Source organism: Oryza brachyantha, chromosome 1 (assembly GCF_000231095.2).
Source record: "Oryza brachyantha chromosome 1, ObraRS2, whole genome shotgun sequence".
Classification (NCBI taxonomy): domain Eukaryota; kingdom Viridiplantae; phylum Streptophyta; class Magnoliopsida; order Poales; family Poaceae; genus Oryza; species Oryza brachyantha.
In genome coordinates this window covers 3,594,245-3,611,590 of record NC_023163.2, presented here as the reverse complement: position 1 = coordinate 3,611,590, position 17,346 = coordinate 3,594,245, and the positions used below count along the sequence as shown (strand labels likewise).

The window sequence follows — 17,346 nt, the reverse complement described above, 5'->3', positions numbered from 1 at the left end:
ATGACAGTCTTAGTGATATTTTTATAATTTTACAGCGATAGTTTTATAATAACATTTAAACCAGTGGCAAATTTACAACTACTCCTTTTTTATTTACTTCAAACAAGAAAAGAGAGCCCAGCAAGGCCCACCTGCCTACTCTCTCGGCCCAGTAATAAATGGGGGCCCAGACCGTGAGCCCGCCCAAACGGCACGCCCGGGCGCGGGGCACGTGAGCCGCACGCGCCGCCAGCCAGTACCAAGGCCAAGGAAATTCGACCGTTGGGCGGCCCCGTCCAGGGTCTTAAAGGCGGCCTCGCCTCTCCCCCAAATCGCCGATCCCCAAATCCATTCGAATCTCCGCCTCCTCGCCGCTCCTCCCCCTCGTCTCCCATGGCCATCGCCACCGAGTCGTGCTGCCACGAGGAGAAGGTAAGCACGCCCCCCCCCCTCTCTCTCTCTCCCTGGCCGATCGGGGAAGAGATCTGGCGCGGGTGTTGTATATCGTGTAGTAGCGGTGGGATTGTTGCGGTTTGGGAAGGGGATTGGCGTGTTGGATGTGTGCTCGTAGGGTGGTTGCGCTCTGCTCGAATCGGAGGGCGATTTTGGTCTAGTCTTCGCGTTTTACCCCTGCTGCTGTAGGGTGGTTTGACGCGACTCTGCGTCTTGGTCAAGTTGCCTAGGGTTCGTATGATCGATTGGTTCGGTGAATCGTTTAAATTTGTGGTGGTTCCCCTCTCGATCTGCGCAGCAAGTTCATTTGGGCGAGCGTGCAGGGGATTCTCGGACAATGTTTGGCTTCCCTTGGTTGCAAAGTTTCGCTCGGCTAAAAATTGGGCTTCAGGGTGTTTTGATGTTTGAAATAAATATTCAGGCTTGCTGCGGTATGTGGTGATGGGATGAGATGATGACAATGCCCTTTTGGTCCGTTTGCTGTAGGCTCCGCCGCACTCGCAGGAGGAGAAGCGATGGGTGTTGTCTGATTTCGACATCGGGAAGCCCCTTGGGAGGGGGAAGTTTGGCCATGTGTACTTGGCCAGAGAAAAGAGAGTAAGTAATTTTTTTTTCCTTTTTCCGTGTACTAGCACTAGTTGATTCAGCAGCATTACTTGAGTGAAGAGTTTCTGTATTTCAATTGCTGGAGCTGATTGCCTCAGGACAAAACTTGTTACGATACTATTTGTAGGCTTGTAGCTCATATTATACTCAATATCCGAGATTCCGAGCTCAGATATGCATGAGCTTTTTAGGTATGGTGCATGCTTGCTTAATAATATGGTGCTGTTGTGCCTGAGCCTTTTGGTTATAGTACTGGAAGTTAAAAAAAAAATTCCTAATTCGTTCTCCATCTGAGCTAGGATGCTTAATGTCTGCCACAATGACATTGCTAAAAGAACAAAATGTGCTACCTATTTTCATTTTAATTTGAAGTTGCCGATTTCCTTGCAGAGAAGAATACGATACTGTGTCATGCACTGAAGGCATAACTTTGGTTTACATTTTTGTTAAAGTACTCCAAAGTCTTTTAAGTTATGTCACTAAGTAGTGCACTTTAATATGGTTCTACCTGGATTAAAGCTTTTTGATGTCTTCTGCAATTGTAAATGTTTGTAACATACATGTGTATGCATCAGAATGCTTGTTCCTCATTGCTGTGCCTGTAATTCTAAAATTTCCCACTTTCAGTGAATTTATACTATTTTCTTTGTGGAAACAGAGTAATCATATTGTGGCTTTAAAAGTACTCTTCAAGAGTCAACTGAAACAATCACAGGTGGAGCATCAGTTGCGCCGTGAAGTCGAGATTCAGAGCCATCTCCGTCATTCTAACATCCTACGGCTGTATGGGTATTTCTATGATCAGGTCCGTAAAAAAACAGCTCTAATATGTGCAATTATTTTCAATTTTTCTGCAGTCTGATCATTAATTCTTTTGCTTCATGGATCCTACAGACCCGCGTGTACTTGATATTGGAGTATGCTGCAAAAGGTGAACTCTATAAGGAGTTGCAGAGGTGCAAGCATTTCTCTGAAAGACGCTCAGCGACTGTAAGTAGATGATTCGCACACATGCTTCATAAACCTATCTTCTGTCCCCTTCGTCCAAAGTAGTAATTGAGATTTCCCTGTTCTTTTTTCAGTACATTGCATCATTGGCGCGTGCACTCATCTACCTTCATGGGAAGCATGTGATCCATAGAGACATTAAACCAGAAAATCTTTTGATTGGGTCCCAGGTACTTGAATTATTTCTTTTCTGTCTCAGTTTTGAAATATGTAACCCCTCTGATGTTTACCTGTAGAAACATGCCCTTTGTTTACATTGCTGCTACCATGAACAGGGGGAACTCAAAATTGCAGACTTTGGTTGGTCTGTGCATACCTTCAACAGGAGGAGGACGATGTGTGGAACATTGGATTATTTGCCACCTGAAATGGGTACTTTCCGATCCATTTACTTGTCACAATGATTCCATTTTCCTGAAAAAAAAATCACTAACTGTATTAATTTATTTGAGTCTAACCTTTTATAACTTGTCCAGTGGAGAAGACTGAACATGACAACCATGTAGACATTTGGAGTTTGGGGATCCTTTGCTATGAGTTCCTTTATGGAGCCCCACCTTTTGAAGCAAAAGAACACTCGGAGACTTACCGCAGGTAAAGATGAACTGCAGAATGAAGTGAAGTGATTTGATTGCCTTGCCCAAATCATATCCTGAATGCCCTTGTGAATCCCGTTGTCTCTTGCTCGTTCTAGAGGGTGTGTTATATGTATTGTTAATTCTGACATATGAGCTATATCCTGTTAACTGTGTCATTCTTTCATCTACCTCAACAAACACTAATCTTTCTCATGAGACGAACCTTTTCATTAACGCATGGTGTTTACACGCAGGATTGTGAAGGTTGACTTGAAGTTCCCACCGAAACCGTTTGTGTCCCCGTCTGCGAAAGACCTAATTTCACAGGTAAGAGGTGTTCCTGTCCTGATTACTTAACCGTGACCCAAAAAATAAAAAAATAAAAACTGTCACGAGAGAGAGAGAGAGCCTAACAACCATTTTGATCTGCAGATGCTTGTGAAGAACTCAGCGCATCGTCTACCCCTCCACAAGCTCCTCGAGCACCCTTGGATAGTTCAAAACGCTGATCCTTCCGGCGTGTACAGAGGCTAGAGTTGGGCGTCCGAGGTGTGAGCCCCCTGATTCTTTTCATTGTTGTTATGGCTAAAAGCCTAGCCGTACTACTCCTCCACTGTTGTTTCCGTTCCCAGCTGCTGCGCCTGTAGTTACTGTGACAACGTGCTCAAGCTTCAGATCTCCTCGATGAAGATTTGAAGCTGTTGTCTATGCTCAACGTGTTGTGGCCTTCTTCTGTTGTGTGCGACGCCCTGTACTTAATTGTACTAATTGGGTCTCTTATTGGACAGCACTCCAGTTAGTCAATATATCTGATCTAGTTTTGGAATAACCCTTGAGAGGATTGCAACTTTGACTCTGGTATCTACACAAGTCACACTAACGTAATCTGATTAACTTAATACGAAGGTAGAAAAAATTTACGCTTAAAATTTAGTCTCAAGCTAATTTATATCTGTTTCGGATGAGAATTGGTTGGCATCCTAAGCTCAAACCACAAGATCAACAATCGAAATTCACTACAAAACCAACCCATATCCTTACTATATATATATATATATATATTACACGGTAATCCTTTTATAGTATCCCTCTTCGCAACGTCATTTCATAAAGGGTAAAAAAGATTAAAAAAGAGAACCGAGAAAAATAGCTACAATTATACGCTTAATAATAATAACGTATACATATTTTTGGTGCCCCTCACACTGCCGGTGCTGTCCCGTTGCACTTGGACGAGTCCTTCTCCTTCACCGGCGAGCTCTCGCCCTCGAGGAGCTGCGTGTTGTGCAGGTGGTGCTCGTCGTCGTCGTGCTTGAGGTGCTCGACGTCCTCGTGGCTCAGGAAGCATGGCTGGTTCGTCGACGACAGCACCCTCGCCCACATCCTGTCCGTGATCACCACCTTGTTCTGCTTCTCAGTGATTCTCTGCAGGGTTTGCAGAAGTCTCAGTGTCCAGAGGGCGTTTGTTTGGCCAAATGACATATTGCAACACAGCTTTTATATTCGTTCTTAGGGAAACAAACTACGATGAAAAAACTCCAAAATCAAATCCAAATTTAATGTTGAAAATTCAATTTTTGCTTATACGCATAAGCAGAAGTGAAAAGATAAGAGTGCAGAATTTTCAGGAAATGGTGATATCTGTGATATGCAGAACTGAACCGAACAAAAGATCGATCAGTGTCCTGGACTTACATAGAACGGGATGTAGGCATGTCTGCCATTGACTGGCGCGACGGTGAAGCCGGTGTACCCTGCCATGGCGCCATGGAGGGCGCTGTGAGCTAGCAGGGTGCAGTAGACGTTGTCGGATGCGTTAGACCTGACGGCACGGATCATGTACGTCGGGTCGATGTACTTGAGAGTAATAGGGAAGTTGCGCTTCTTCTTGAAATGATCCTGTGTGACGAAGAAAGGCAAATGATTCAGCACTCCGAACGAGATCAGGGGACATAATTGTTCTTTGATTCTTCCAGTTTTTATGGTATCGATCAAATATGAGAACATAACATAATACTAATTTTACTAATAATTCAATAAAGGCTTTGTTTTACATCTGTTGTGATAAAAGGAATTTATTGTAGTTGAGGAATTATCAGTTTTTTTTATATAATTTACTTGAATGAGTCATAAGCAAAGATCATTGCTGTCCCCACTATGAAAAAGAAACGAGGCTTGGACCAGAATCTGACCTTGATCTTCTGGGAGAGCCAAAGGCCAACATCCAGAAGTAGCTTATTTCCAGAAGCATCTCGAGTGTCCACAAGATTCATGCTTTTGGCAATGAGATCTTGGCCAGCACCTTCAGCCACCACAATGACCATATGACCATTGTCCTTGAGCCGCTTCTCGATGAACTCAAGGAGCCCACCCTTTCCTTCCAGATAGAATGGAGACTCTGGGATTAAGCAACAATCCTGAAGTAAAAAGTAGATCAGCCATATAATTCAGCATTTAACCATAAGTTGGTCAATGTAACAAACAAACAGAATGATTAACACATACCACATCGCGACTAGCCAGAGTAGCATACATTGCGATGAACCCTGTAGCATTGAATTTTAAAGGTCCTTAGCGAACATTTCTGCAGAATATGTGGGGCAAGTTCAGAAAATCATATTAGGGAGGTACATACCACTGTTGCGTCCCATTAGCTTCACAAGACCAATGCCATTCTCTCCACTCTCAGCCTCAACATGAGCAGCATTGATGGCCCTCTGAGCCTCTTCCACAGCAGTGTCAAATCCAAAGGATTTGTCAATCACCTGTGCAAACAATTCAAAATCAATCTTAACAACCAGTATGAAGAAAACATGCCCCTATTCTAAACTCAGGTGTGATGGAAAGAAGAAAGTACCGCAATGTCGTTATCTATGGTCTTTGGGACACCAACCACAGAACACTTTAGGCCTCGCCTCCGAACCTCCTGAGATCATTTTCAGCAGCTTAGTGTTATACATAGTGTTGGGCATCTCACAAACAATTACAACATTATCAGCCTATTTTAGTTACCTCATAAATAACAGAAGCACCTTTCTGCGTACCATCACCTCCAATAATATAAACCTGGTTAATATTACGATCCTTAATACTGTCAACAATTTTGCTGGTGTCATGGCCACCTCTTGAGGTTCCAAGGATAGTCCCTCCTCTCTTGTGGATGTCATTCACCGATTTCGGTGTCAGTGAGATGGTGTTTCTGGAATAGAAACCCTTGTATCCACCCTACACATGCACATCAGAATTAAGTAAATGAAACAAAAACAGAATGATCGCAGCAGCTGGTTACTATCACTATTTACAGACAAACAGCATGTAGCATCATTGTTAATGGCGCCCAAGTGCCAGCTAAAAATACTTGTGTCACTTTCAGTATTGTGTTGTCAGATGATTTTTCCCTGATGACATTTCTGATATTCTAAAATGTACAAATCAATTGGTACCTAAAACATCGTTGGCATCGTAACAATGCAGTAAGCAACACGAAGGCATGACAAAATGAGAACCAAGTTCTCACCTCTATGCCGACAACGCTGGTGACGCCATACATATCATACAACCCGCACACAAGCTCGCGGATAACAGTGTTGAGTCCAGGGCAGAGGCCACCGCAGGTGACAATGGCGGCGTTGACCTCATCGGACTGGAAGTACACCCTCTGCCGCGGCCCAGCTCGCCGGAAATGGGTGCCCCTCGCACTGGTCTTATGAACAACAATCTGCAAGCAGCAACACCACACAAGTTAATTAGCTCAGTCAAATCGATCACTCTCCAACCAAATTACACTAATCCTTCTTCTCAAGAAAACAAGAAGCCTCACCTTTTGCGTGACGGTGTCGTCTGTGTTGACGAAGTACTGCCTGCGAGAAGCACACGTGGTGGCAAGAAAGGTAAGCTTTGGGACCATGCGTGGTTGGACTATGGAATTCGATGGATCAAATGGAATTAATTTAGAGCAGGAGACGAGGAGAATTCTTACTTGACGACTGAATACGCCGGGTTGTCTTGCAGAGGATTCGGGTAGGTCTGCATATCAGCAACAGCAACAGGTGAGCAGTTGCTTCAAGAAATGGGGTCAAAATGATACTGCTACTAATCAACAGCCATATCGCCCACAGAAACTGAAATTTCAGTGTCCTTTTAAGAGATTGATCTCCCTTTGCTTCAAACTTTACCGGTGACCATAAGACCATTTGCTTCAGACTTATCGGACTGAGTAAAATTTTAGAGTTAAATCACTTTCACCAGGGAGTGAAATGAGTATTAGATGACTCAAATCAAAACTAGAACTGCATGTCCTGAACCAAACATAGGACATGTGGATCCCAAAAAGAGCGGAGAAAGAACCAATCTTTGCCGGAGAACTCAAATAAAACCGCATAAAAAACCCCAAGAAAGCCAAGAACTTTAACCTTGGGATCAACCACCAGTTAACCGCGAGACACCCCAAGAAGAGGCACGGGGGGCAATTGCACGCACCGGAAGCTCGGGCAGGTAGTCCGCGAGATGGGGCACGTCCTCGAGCACGTACCCGCCGTCGCCGCCGACGAGCTTCTTCTTCGCCGCCCACTTGGCCGCCACCGACGGCGCCGGCGGCGCGGGAGACGCCCTCAGGGACTCCTTCAGGTCCAGCAGCTTCCTCTCCGGCACCACCGCGGCGGGGGCCGGAGCGACGCCGACGGCTTCCATGCGACGACGACGAGGAGGGGGCGGCGCTTATCCGTTAACCCAAAAAAGGAAAACGATAAAAAAAAAACAATTGGAGTGGCAAACACAAAGCGAAGTCTCGTGTCCGCGATTAGGAACAAGAAGAAGAAAAGCTTAATCGCGAAAATATTCGCGGCTAATCAATCGGGGCGGGTTTTCCTCTTGGTGTTTGGGGAAGCCGCGGGAGGGGTTACTATATATCGGATTCGAGCGCCGCCGTTAAAAGCTCCGCGCTTTGACGACGGCGACGGCGAGGGAGGAGAGGAAGAAGGTTCGTTGGGACTGGGGAGTTCGTATGAAGGCCCGGGGTTTCCGTTTATTGACGATTTTGCCATTTCGTAAATTGTGCTTGTAGTTTGCGGAGGAAGAAATGGAATATTCTGGGCATATTTGGAGAGCAAGAGAACGGGCATTGGGCTCGATCGCTCATGCTGCTCTTGTATTCTATCATCTCTTCTAAAAATAAAAATAAATACTATAAATTATGCTTTAACAGAACGGTTATTATATCATCTATTTTTAGAGGTCATTAATATTAGAAATATATGGATGATATTTCTCCATCCTCCAAAAAAATATGAAGAATGCCGTATAGATGATTTGGTGGAGTATAAAGAGATATGAAGAATAAAACTATTTTAGATAATCATCCAAATGAAGATACGAATGACTAAATTTAGATGAGCTGTTGGGATGCTCTAATAGCCACATGTAAAACAAAGAAAATCATTAAAATATAATTAATTGAGTATCACTTTATGTAAATCGATAAATTGATTAATCTATTTCTTAAACAACTTATATATATATATATATATATATATATATATATATATTAAAAGATACATTGTTTAGCAGTTCGGGAAATGTGTATTAAAAAAAAAGTTTGGCTCATATCTTTTATGCAAACATGCCCAATGGTTGTGTTGTTTTGGTCAGATTGGTCTAAAATATTAAACATATATAATTTTTAATAAGTTTTATGTAAAAGTATACCGTAATAGATTTTTAATTTTTAATTTATTTCATTTATACTATCAGATAAATATTAAGAAATAAAATAATATTTTACCTTTTCTCTTTCAACCAAAAGATCACAATACATGTTCTCTAAGGTGTGCAGTTTACATGTCACAAAAGAAAGCCATGTGGACAAACGTATCAATAATATTTTTGTTTGGAACTCCTATTTTCTGAAAAACTTGTAGCTAGCATCTAAAATCGTTTGCTTAATTTGTGGGACTATTTATTTCATGAGTCTTATAATGAGTCAACAAAGCATAGTATTGAGGTTTAATTCACAAAACATCGCTCCCACCAGGAAGATTTATAACATATTTACCTCAAAATTAATCAAATAATTTTGGCATTGCCCTACGTTGTTTTTCTTAGCAAACAATTCCTGCATGCTCTCTCATTCTCATTACACTACTCACTTTAAATTTGGATTGCCTAAATAACATGGTTGCCATTTGATTATTATAGCTTGAAATAGCAAATGCTTATTCGGCATGATTATAGTAGGAGAAAAACATTATTCCCTCCCATTTTATTTGTGCGACGTTGGTTAGTTCAAAATACTCATCTACTCTGTTCTTGGTAAATTACCCCAAATGATCGTATTATAATGCATCAGGATGGTTATATTAGACTATATACATCAATAAAATAACATATTTCAAGTATTCATATTACTCGAGAAAATAAAAAGAAATGGAGTTTAAATCCGAACCTCACTAATATCATCAGTTATTTTTGAAAGAAAAAAAAATGCCACAGAGAGAATAGGCAGGCTGCAGGGGCATCCATGGAAACTAGCACAAAATTGTCTTTGGGTCCATGCCACTTGGCCTGCTGCTACGAACAGGAGAGAAGAGTCATTTGACCCACACATTGGATGGCAATCACATGAAATTTCAGGCCAAATCCAGGTGCGATACAACAGAAAAAAAGTTCCATGACGTGTCACGTAGAAACGTCACCAGCTGCTAGAGAGAGAAAGTAAAAAATGGCGGTGCACGGGATGCATTCAACTCATCGGAAAATAGAACGAGAGAAAAAAAGACTTTGGAAAAAAAGCACCATCAAATTTCTATACCAGATAAAAAGGCTGGAAAAAAAGTGTTTAATACAGTAGTTTCTAGAGAATGCTACAGAAGCGGCAGAGGATGAACAGTGAGTTGATGCAGATCATGCATGCAGCTTCGACCATTTCTTTTTTGTTTCTTTTTTTTTTTCCTCTCCACTCTTTTGATCTGCTCCCTCCAATCTTCTGATTTGGACATCCCTGGGGACCAACCGTGGTAATCATTTTGTTTATGTGGCTAATCTTGATTCTGGTCGCTCTTGATTACCTTTTCCCTTTTCTGAGGCTGCCATTGGCTGATGATTGACAAATCCTCGTAAAATTAAAAAGAAAACAAAGAATGGTTATTAAGAAAACAGAACGAGAGATCTTCCGTCCATCGTTTTGCTTTTCATTATTTTTATAAGTCAAATTTAAATTGTTTAACTTAAAACTTAGAGTAGATTTTAAGGCTAATTTATTTTCTATTCTTAACATTTATATCACTAAAACCCGTATATAAAATATATTTATTAAATATTATTTTTATTTATTAGTATGTTGTTTGTTTTTTTATAAATAAATCATACGATCAATCACCTTGCCAGTAAAAGTTAATGCAGCGTTACTATTCCAGCCTATATGACACCTGGGCGTTAGCACAGTGATCATCCTGCCGCGTGCCCTTGGGCGCCACACACGTGGCCGTTGCCTGCTCATCCTCTCGGATCACAAGCAAACATTACTCTAGGACCAATATAAAAATACCCGTCATTAAAAAAAACATAACGATACTAAGATAATCGGGGTTAGTTAACTTGGGTAAAAGAAGAGGGCCAATAGTATATTCGTGACTTCTATAGTTAATCAGAAGTTTAGATTGGAGAAATGATCCAATACATCATAATTTTAGGGAGTTGATGAAGGATGGTAACAAACTTATCGCTCTCCGTCGATCACCATTGTTTCTTATAAAAGAATATACATAGATTTTGTAACAAAATGTGTCTAACGGAAAAAAAAACATGAAGTATATATTAAATGATCTTGTTCTCGAAGACATGAGGAAGGCGATTAGCAATATCAATTGCACATTTTGTAGACAAATAAACAAACCATATGCTGGAAAGAACAGGAATCAAGCATAACGTACGGACAATGTCAACGGGATATTTGCTTGGTCTTAATCAGTGGTTAATTAACTAATTTAGATTATAGTTGCCCCCTCACCCAATACACGCACATTATGAACGCTGACACCACATACATCTTCACCTCCAAGGCACAAATTAATATGCATGTTACCATGTTGGGGTTGATCTCCTGAAACTAAGACCCGTTTAGTTCACAAATTTTTTTCTAAAAACATCACATCGAATCTTTAAACATTTAAATAAAGCATTAAATATACGTGAACATTAAAATTAATTACATAGTTACGGGGGAAATCGTGAAACGAATCTTTTGAGCCTAATTAGAAAGTGATTAGCTATAAGTGCTACAGTAACCAACATGTGCTAATGACGGATTAATTAGACTCAAAAGTTTCGTCTCACGGTTTCTGGCCGAAATCTAAAATTTGTTTTGTAATTAAACTGTGTCTAATACTTCAAATATGTATCCGAAAACTTAATGGGATGTTTTTGCAAAATTATTTTGTAAACTAAACACCACCTAAATTTGTGCATATTTGTGCATGTTTCGGGCATGGAGCCCATACTAGTTTGGCACTGCAAATTAATCGTCGTTTTCTAAAAATTGCAATTTCTCAAATTCTATATTATAATAAAAAATTACCATAAATCAATTTTTTTTTTGAGTTTAACTAAGTTTAGCAACACATACGACATCAAATTAGCAAATTAGCGGATGCTGCTATTTTTTTTAGTAAGCTTAATCAAATCTGAACAGGAAAGCGTGCTAGTGTTATATATTTTGCAAATGATCTGGGGAGCTAAAGATTCAGATTAAATGTATCACGTTCAATCAATTGCAACGTAGTATTTTTTCTCATAAAGAACAAAAAGGCTCCGATCGTTTTGTTTTTTTGAAAGAAAAAAAAAAGAAACGGTCTATTTGGTAACAAAAATTCAACATATTCATAACGATTCAAAAGAAAATAGTGTAAAACAAATGACAATGAGAAAACCATACTATCAAATCTAATATTAAATTTTAAATTTTAACTTATAAGCTGTTATATGAGCGAAACGAAGCGAGCCTGCATATACTCTCTGAACCAGTTCACCTGTCCAAATGATACATCCATGACATCTTTAACAAAAAGGACAACTTTCCGATATATTTACGAACAATATTATAGTACAAGTAAAATTAATTTTAGTCATTGATTAAAAAGAGTATTTTTTACTTTATTAATTACTTGATTAGCAGTATTTGTAATTTTATTTTTTCAACAAATATCACAATAAAGAGGATGATATTAACTCTTTAAATTTCTATTACACTTAATATTGTTGATAGTATAATTCAATCACAACCGTCTAATAAAAATAGATCAACGGTGTGGATTAAATTTACTACTAGTAAAATACACCGAAATCAGATGCAATTACTCGAGTAATTCAGCAGCTAGCTTAGTACACGAGGAGCGTAGATGAAAGACTCCATGGCCAGGTCGGCCGGCCGACCATGCTCTTTTTATTCGGTCGCATCCATGTGGACTCGCACAATTTTTATTTGCAACACTATGTGCGATCCGTCTTGGCTTCCTCAACCGCCCACATATTTCTTTTCTTCTCCATCTCTCTCTAAGCAAACAAAGCACAAAGCTTTGATCAGCAAACTAATTAAAAAGTAGTATCATTGGTTAGTTTATGGTGGATTAGGGTCAAAATCAGGGTGCTGGTTGCCTTGATAACCTCTCACATGGTACCTGATAAGCATAGCCAGCAGGCAGATCTGATAGGCTACCAAAGCGAGTGGTTTTGGGTGGTGACAGGAGGATGATTCCATGGAGATGCTTGTGCATCTGTGCACCTGTGTGATCCTGATTGGATGTTTGGCTGTGACCTGTGAGAGGTTTAGGGATGGTGATCATTATTCTAAACTTTTTTTTAGAGCACCTCCAACAAGTATCTATAACCTATATACTATATAATTTTTAATAGAAGAAAATAAAAGCTATCTCTTAATCAAGAGATAGTCTCTTGCATATATTTTAATGTCAAGTGAAAATGACTTATGGGGTTATTTGTACTATGAGTTAATTGCTAATAGCTAGACCATTGAAAAAGTTGTCTTTTAAATAGGAGATAGTATGCCATAAGGTGACCTTAGCGAAAGAAAAGTAAAGTGTCATTATTGTAATGGCAGCATATTAAGGTTCTCCTCCTTGTTTTGTCAAATCCGAATCGATCTTCTCTTATCTTCTTCTCATTGGGATGCATTATTCTCATTTTCAATTGCCATTGTGAGCATAAATCTGAGGCCAGAGTGTGGATTTTAGGTCATTTGAGGGTTAATTGGATTTGGTTACTAGCTTATACCCACTTTCATATTGAATAATGTCTAGATCAATCATGTAATTGTTAGAATAACGACAGACAAAAACAATGAACACAGTAGATCAATCACAGAAGACACGGGATTTAACGTGAAAAACACTCCCAAAGTAGGTGAGAAAAAACCACGGACGCCAGCCAGCAAAATATCTTCACTATTTCGAGATGAGGTTACAACGCCACACGGCTCATTGGGCCGACATTCGCCTTCACTTCGCTCCGGCCCAAGCCTCCCGGCAACGGACCTCCGCTCCGTTCCATCGAAATCGGTCTCTCATACTAGGGATTTGGATCATAACTCAACAGTAATCAGGACCTTCACTTTCCAATCAAAAGGTCAAGATGAAGATTGTAATTTGTAGAGTAATACGTGTAGATCAGTATAAATCAATACCTTAAGGCTCTTCTTCCATAGAACAGAAACAGAACTCATATAGCTCAACATATAGGAAAACAGAAAATATTCTACTCAACATATATATACTAGAAACGGTATCGGTGATGTAATACTTTCTGTGATTTATTATCTACAAAATACCACACAATCTTCTCATTTTGTTCAGTGGAGAAAAAAAAGATTTATGATGGGACCATCATCTCCAAAAACTTGTCGTCCATTCATCCTCTGCAGTTCTCTCATGAAAACGACACATACCAGTGGCATCAAATTATCAAGTGAAGAGATTCAAATGCTCCTTCTACATCAAACAAAGAGATAACTTAATGCAAGAAAATGAAAAGAACTATTGATTGGTAGCGAAGTCAAGTTTGTCAATTGATTTCTTTGGCTGAGTTCAAGCTGTACAAATGTACAACAAAAACAGACAACTAATTTAGCGACTACTAGGAATCAAAAAAAAAAACTGTAGTTAAGCAGGAAATGATTGTTTCAATTTTATATTTCATCTCACGAACCCTTCTGCAACAATCTCATATATACATTGCAGAAAGCCAGCCAGTAGTAGCTAGTAATTAACTACTCTACACATGATGAGTTTCCATTTTAACCAAGAAACACCCAACTGCTTTGTAACTTGTAACTGCTTGGGAGATTCCCAGATTTGCCAGGTTAAATTAACGGATCAAGCTTACCCGTTTGTATTGGAGGGGATAAAACTATTAAACTATATCAAGTCAAGTGGAAGAAACAAGAACCAGCTTGCAAGTTGCAAGGCAGCAGGCTAGCTCCAATTAGTAACCTGTGATGTCTGAATGCATTAGGTTTTATCTAACACAGGTATTATCTTCAGATGCATTTGATGAGCTCATGACCTACCTCCTCCTCTGTCTCATCTTGATCTCTTTGCATTGGTGATGGTTAAAGGTTTGATCTATATAGGTATAAATTAATTAACTACATGATGATGCCAAATAGCTGATGCAGTGATGAAAGTTACATCCCTGAACATAGCACCTACACAAGATGTGTTTCAATAGCTCAAAATGTCACCTCATGGAGGTCATCAAGCAACATAATGGGACATTGAAAAATGTTTTTCTACTTTGATGAAGCGATGTTTAGACTTTCTTTCGTCCAATTGGCTCTGTCAAATGATGCAAGCATTTTTTTTTATTTTCTTTTGAAGATTCTATAATTGTAGTCCCTGGATAAATCAATTTTTTCTTCTTATCAACTGGCTATAAAGCTCGATATATAAACATGTCATAATACACTAGTAACTATTATATTTAAAGTTCATCTACATTATCTATAATTTATTAGATTCTAAAGATTAATATCCAAGCATATCAAATTATTATCTTCTATATCATTTTCACAATATTTCAATGTATACTCATCCTTCATTTTAACATATTTAACATTTATTTATTTATTATCCCGCAGTAAAGCGCGGGGTATCATATAATATAAATAGTTACACTACCATCTTTTTCATTTTGCTTATGTTTATAAGCTAAAATTTAAACTTTAACCTTAAATTTGGAGTTGATTTTAGGGTTTTTACTCAATTTTATTTTTAATCTAGCCTTCCATATCGCTAAATACATATATATTTTTTTATAAATTATTTTTCGTTTATAAATATGTCGTTTAGTGGACGTGAATAAACACCGCCGTTGCGTTCATATAATTATTTGGGTGCCAACTCCAAATTCTTCTTGTTCGTCGCTTAGAAAGAAAAACAAAACAAAGATGCTTGTTACAGATTCGTACTTGCCATGTAAAGTATGCAACCTCCATTAATTGGTGTAGGTACTATTTGACATTTTTATCAAGGTTGCTAGTTGACATTTTTATGGCTTGATGATGTAGTGGGATTAACCGATGCACAGGCGGCCGCGACATTCTTTGACGTATTTGTTTCAAAGAACAAGACATATAGTACTACTGTATTACTAAATCTTAACTATGAACATCAGCGAGCGGCGTCACTGATTATGGGAATACAACTCAAGAAGTCTATTAGAGGATGCAGCACCATGGAAATTAAAGCCTAAAAGCTTGCTCGTTTCCCATTTGTTAGTAACTGGCGAGCCGTTAGTTCGTGCGCAGTTTCGTTCATTGGAACATTAAAAAAAAAAGGAAGTAATACACCACTCTGGCATTCCAACCTTCCAGGACGAACCAAAAAAAAAAGTCCCATTCTTCTTTTTTTTCCTGAAAAAAATGAAACACTATATTTAAAAAATAATTTATGAATAAATTTTTTATATATGTGCTCATAACGATCTAAAAACAAATGTCGAAAAATAAACTACTATAAAAAACCTAAAATTAACTTTAAATTTAATGTTCAAAAATAAAATTTTAGCTTATAAACATAAGTGAAATGATGTGGGTGAAAGTGTGGCAAGTTCTCTAAAAAATGTACCGTGGTGACTTGAGAAAAGAAGTTATCAGCAAATACATATGCTCACTCCATTTTTAACACTTAACGAAGTTAGTTTTTGGAATCACATTTGATTGTTCATTTAGTAAAACATGATTATTAACTATTCTGTTGTGATTTGTTTTATCATTAAAAGTATTTTAATCAAGTACTTTAAGCATGCCTTGCGTTTTTATATTGAGTAAATTGTACTCATTACACAAAAACTTGGCATGTCAGTGCAAATATAGTATAAGAATTTGATAATTGAACATTAAAGTACAACAAGTGGGTGCAGGTGCTTACTACTCTATAGTCTTGAATTTAATCTAGAAGAATCATGTTGCACATATCTACTAAGGCCGCGTTCGGTGATGCAAGTTAGTTATCTTATCTCCTCTTTTTCCGCGCGTACGCTTCCCGAACTACTAAACTGTGTATTTTTTATAAAATTTTCTATAGGAAAGTTATTTAAAAAAATCATATTAATCTATTTATTATTATTTTTAAATAATTAATAATTAATTAATCATATACTAATCTATTACTAATAAGTTACCTTATCCCTTCACGCCAAACACGGCCTAAGTTGATATACCACGAACATAATTTACTCTTTTATATATTTCCATAAAATTTCGAACGAAACGAATAAAATCAATCATTCTTAAGTCCAAAATAATATTAAAAAAAACGGAGGTAGCATAAGCGTGCTTGTGTATCAGCAAGCTTTAGGTCTGTGATAACCTTGACTCGAGCGAAAAGGGAGAAGGCCGGCAAAGAGAGCGGTCGCGGAGAAACGCGGGCGCCTTCCGGTGGTTGGGTAGTTAACACGAAGGACGGAGACGTCGAGGTTTGGTTGTTGTGGTGCGCACGTGTCGCAGCGAGATCTCGCTACCCTTTCCGCCCCCCTCGGTATACGGCTCCAGCCGCCGGCTGGGAGATCGGAGTCAGAAACGGCGGCGACTCGGTGAATCAGGAGCTTCCAATCCCATGGGCCAGCTCATGGTCAAACACGGCCCACGAGTCAAGGATCGGATGTGTCACTTCACTTCGCTACTTCCCACCAAGACACCTTCTCCGAAATTTCGCCTGCTAATTGTCAGCCATTCTCTTTTTTTTTCCACTTAGCTCGGGAGCTCACCTACCTACATGACAGATCCGTCTCATGCCGCATTTGGATTTCTAATTTTAATTTTTAAAACCTTATAAATATATTTTTAAAAATTAATCCGTTCCAAAAATTATTTCAAAACTGCACCCATTTGTACATGCCTGTTAAACTAGTGTAGCAAGCGTGACAATGCTAGCCTACCACACTAGGCAGCATTGGTGTGACAAAAAGGCGTGTATTTCAAAATAAGTTTTAAGATGTTAGAAATAAATATTATAATATTAAAAAAATTGAAAAAAAGACCTCCATTTGAGTACGGTAGATACTCTGAATACTTACCTGCCTCTACATGCTCTTTGCCCCCTTTCAATCTTCCATCAGCTCGGTTTCCTTGAATTCATACATGAAAAACCAAACATGCGGAAATTGACGGGCCGATGTTGAAATACAAGCCAAACAACATGCAAAATGAGGATGGAAT

The 17,346-nt window shown here is 39.0% G+C and overlaps 2 protein-coding genes across 2 annotated transcripts; one reads left to right on the top strand and one right to left on the bottom strand.

Moving 5' to 3' along the window:
- The first annotated feature begins 279 nt into the window (after window positions 1–279).
- Window positions 280–3,158, top strand: LOC102700378 (serine/threonine-protein kinase Aurora-2). Its single transcript, XM_040527539.1, has 9 exons — window positions 280–411; window positions 919–1,029; window positions 1,697–1,843; window positions 1,933–2,028; window positions 2,121–2,216; window positions 2,322–2,418; window positions 2,523–2,640; window positions 2,879–2,951; window positions 3,057–3,158. Exons 1-9 carry the CDS (start codon window positions 373–375, stop codon window positions 3,156–3,158), a joined length of 879 nt encoding a protein of 292 aa, XP_040383473.1. The 5' UTR covers window positions 280–372.
- Window positions 3,159–3,571: 413 nt separating this feature from the next.
- Window positions 3,572–7,546, bottom strand: LOC102700095 (ATP-dependent 6-phosphofructokinase 6-like). The gene is made up of 11 exons (XM_006643800.3): window positions 7,104–7,546; window positions 6,604–6,650; window positions 6,445–6,484; window positions 6,142–6,342; window positions 5,637–5,849; window positions 5,482–5,550; window positions 5,260–5,389; window positions 5,130–5,170; window positions 4,817–5,041; window positions 4,320–4,523; window positions 3,572–4,049 (listed from the first exon to the last, which is right to left on the bottom strand). The coding sequence occupies exons 1-11, from the start codon at window positions 7,311–7,313 to the stop codon at window positions 3,825–3,827; spliced, it is 1,605 nt and encodes a 534-aa protein (XP_006643863.1). The 5' UTR covers window positions 7,314–7,546; the 3' UTR covers window positions 3,572–3,824.
- Between the last annotated feature and the right edge of the window lie 9,800 nt (window positions 7,547–17,346).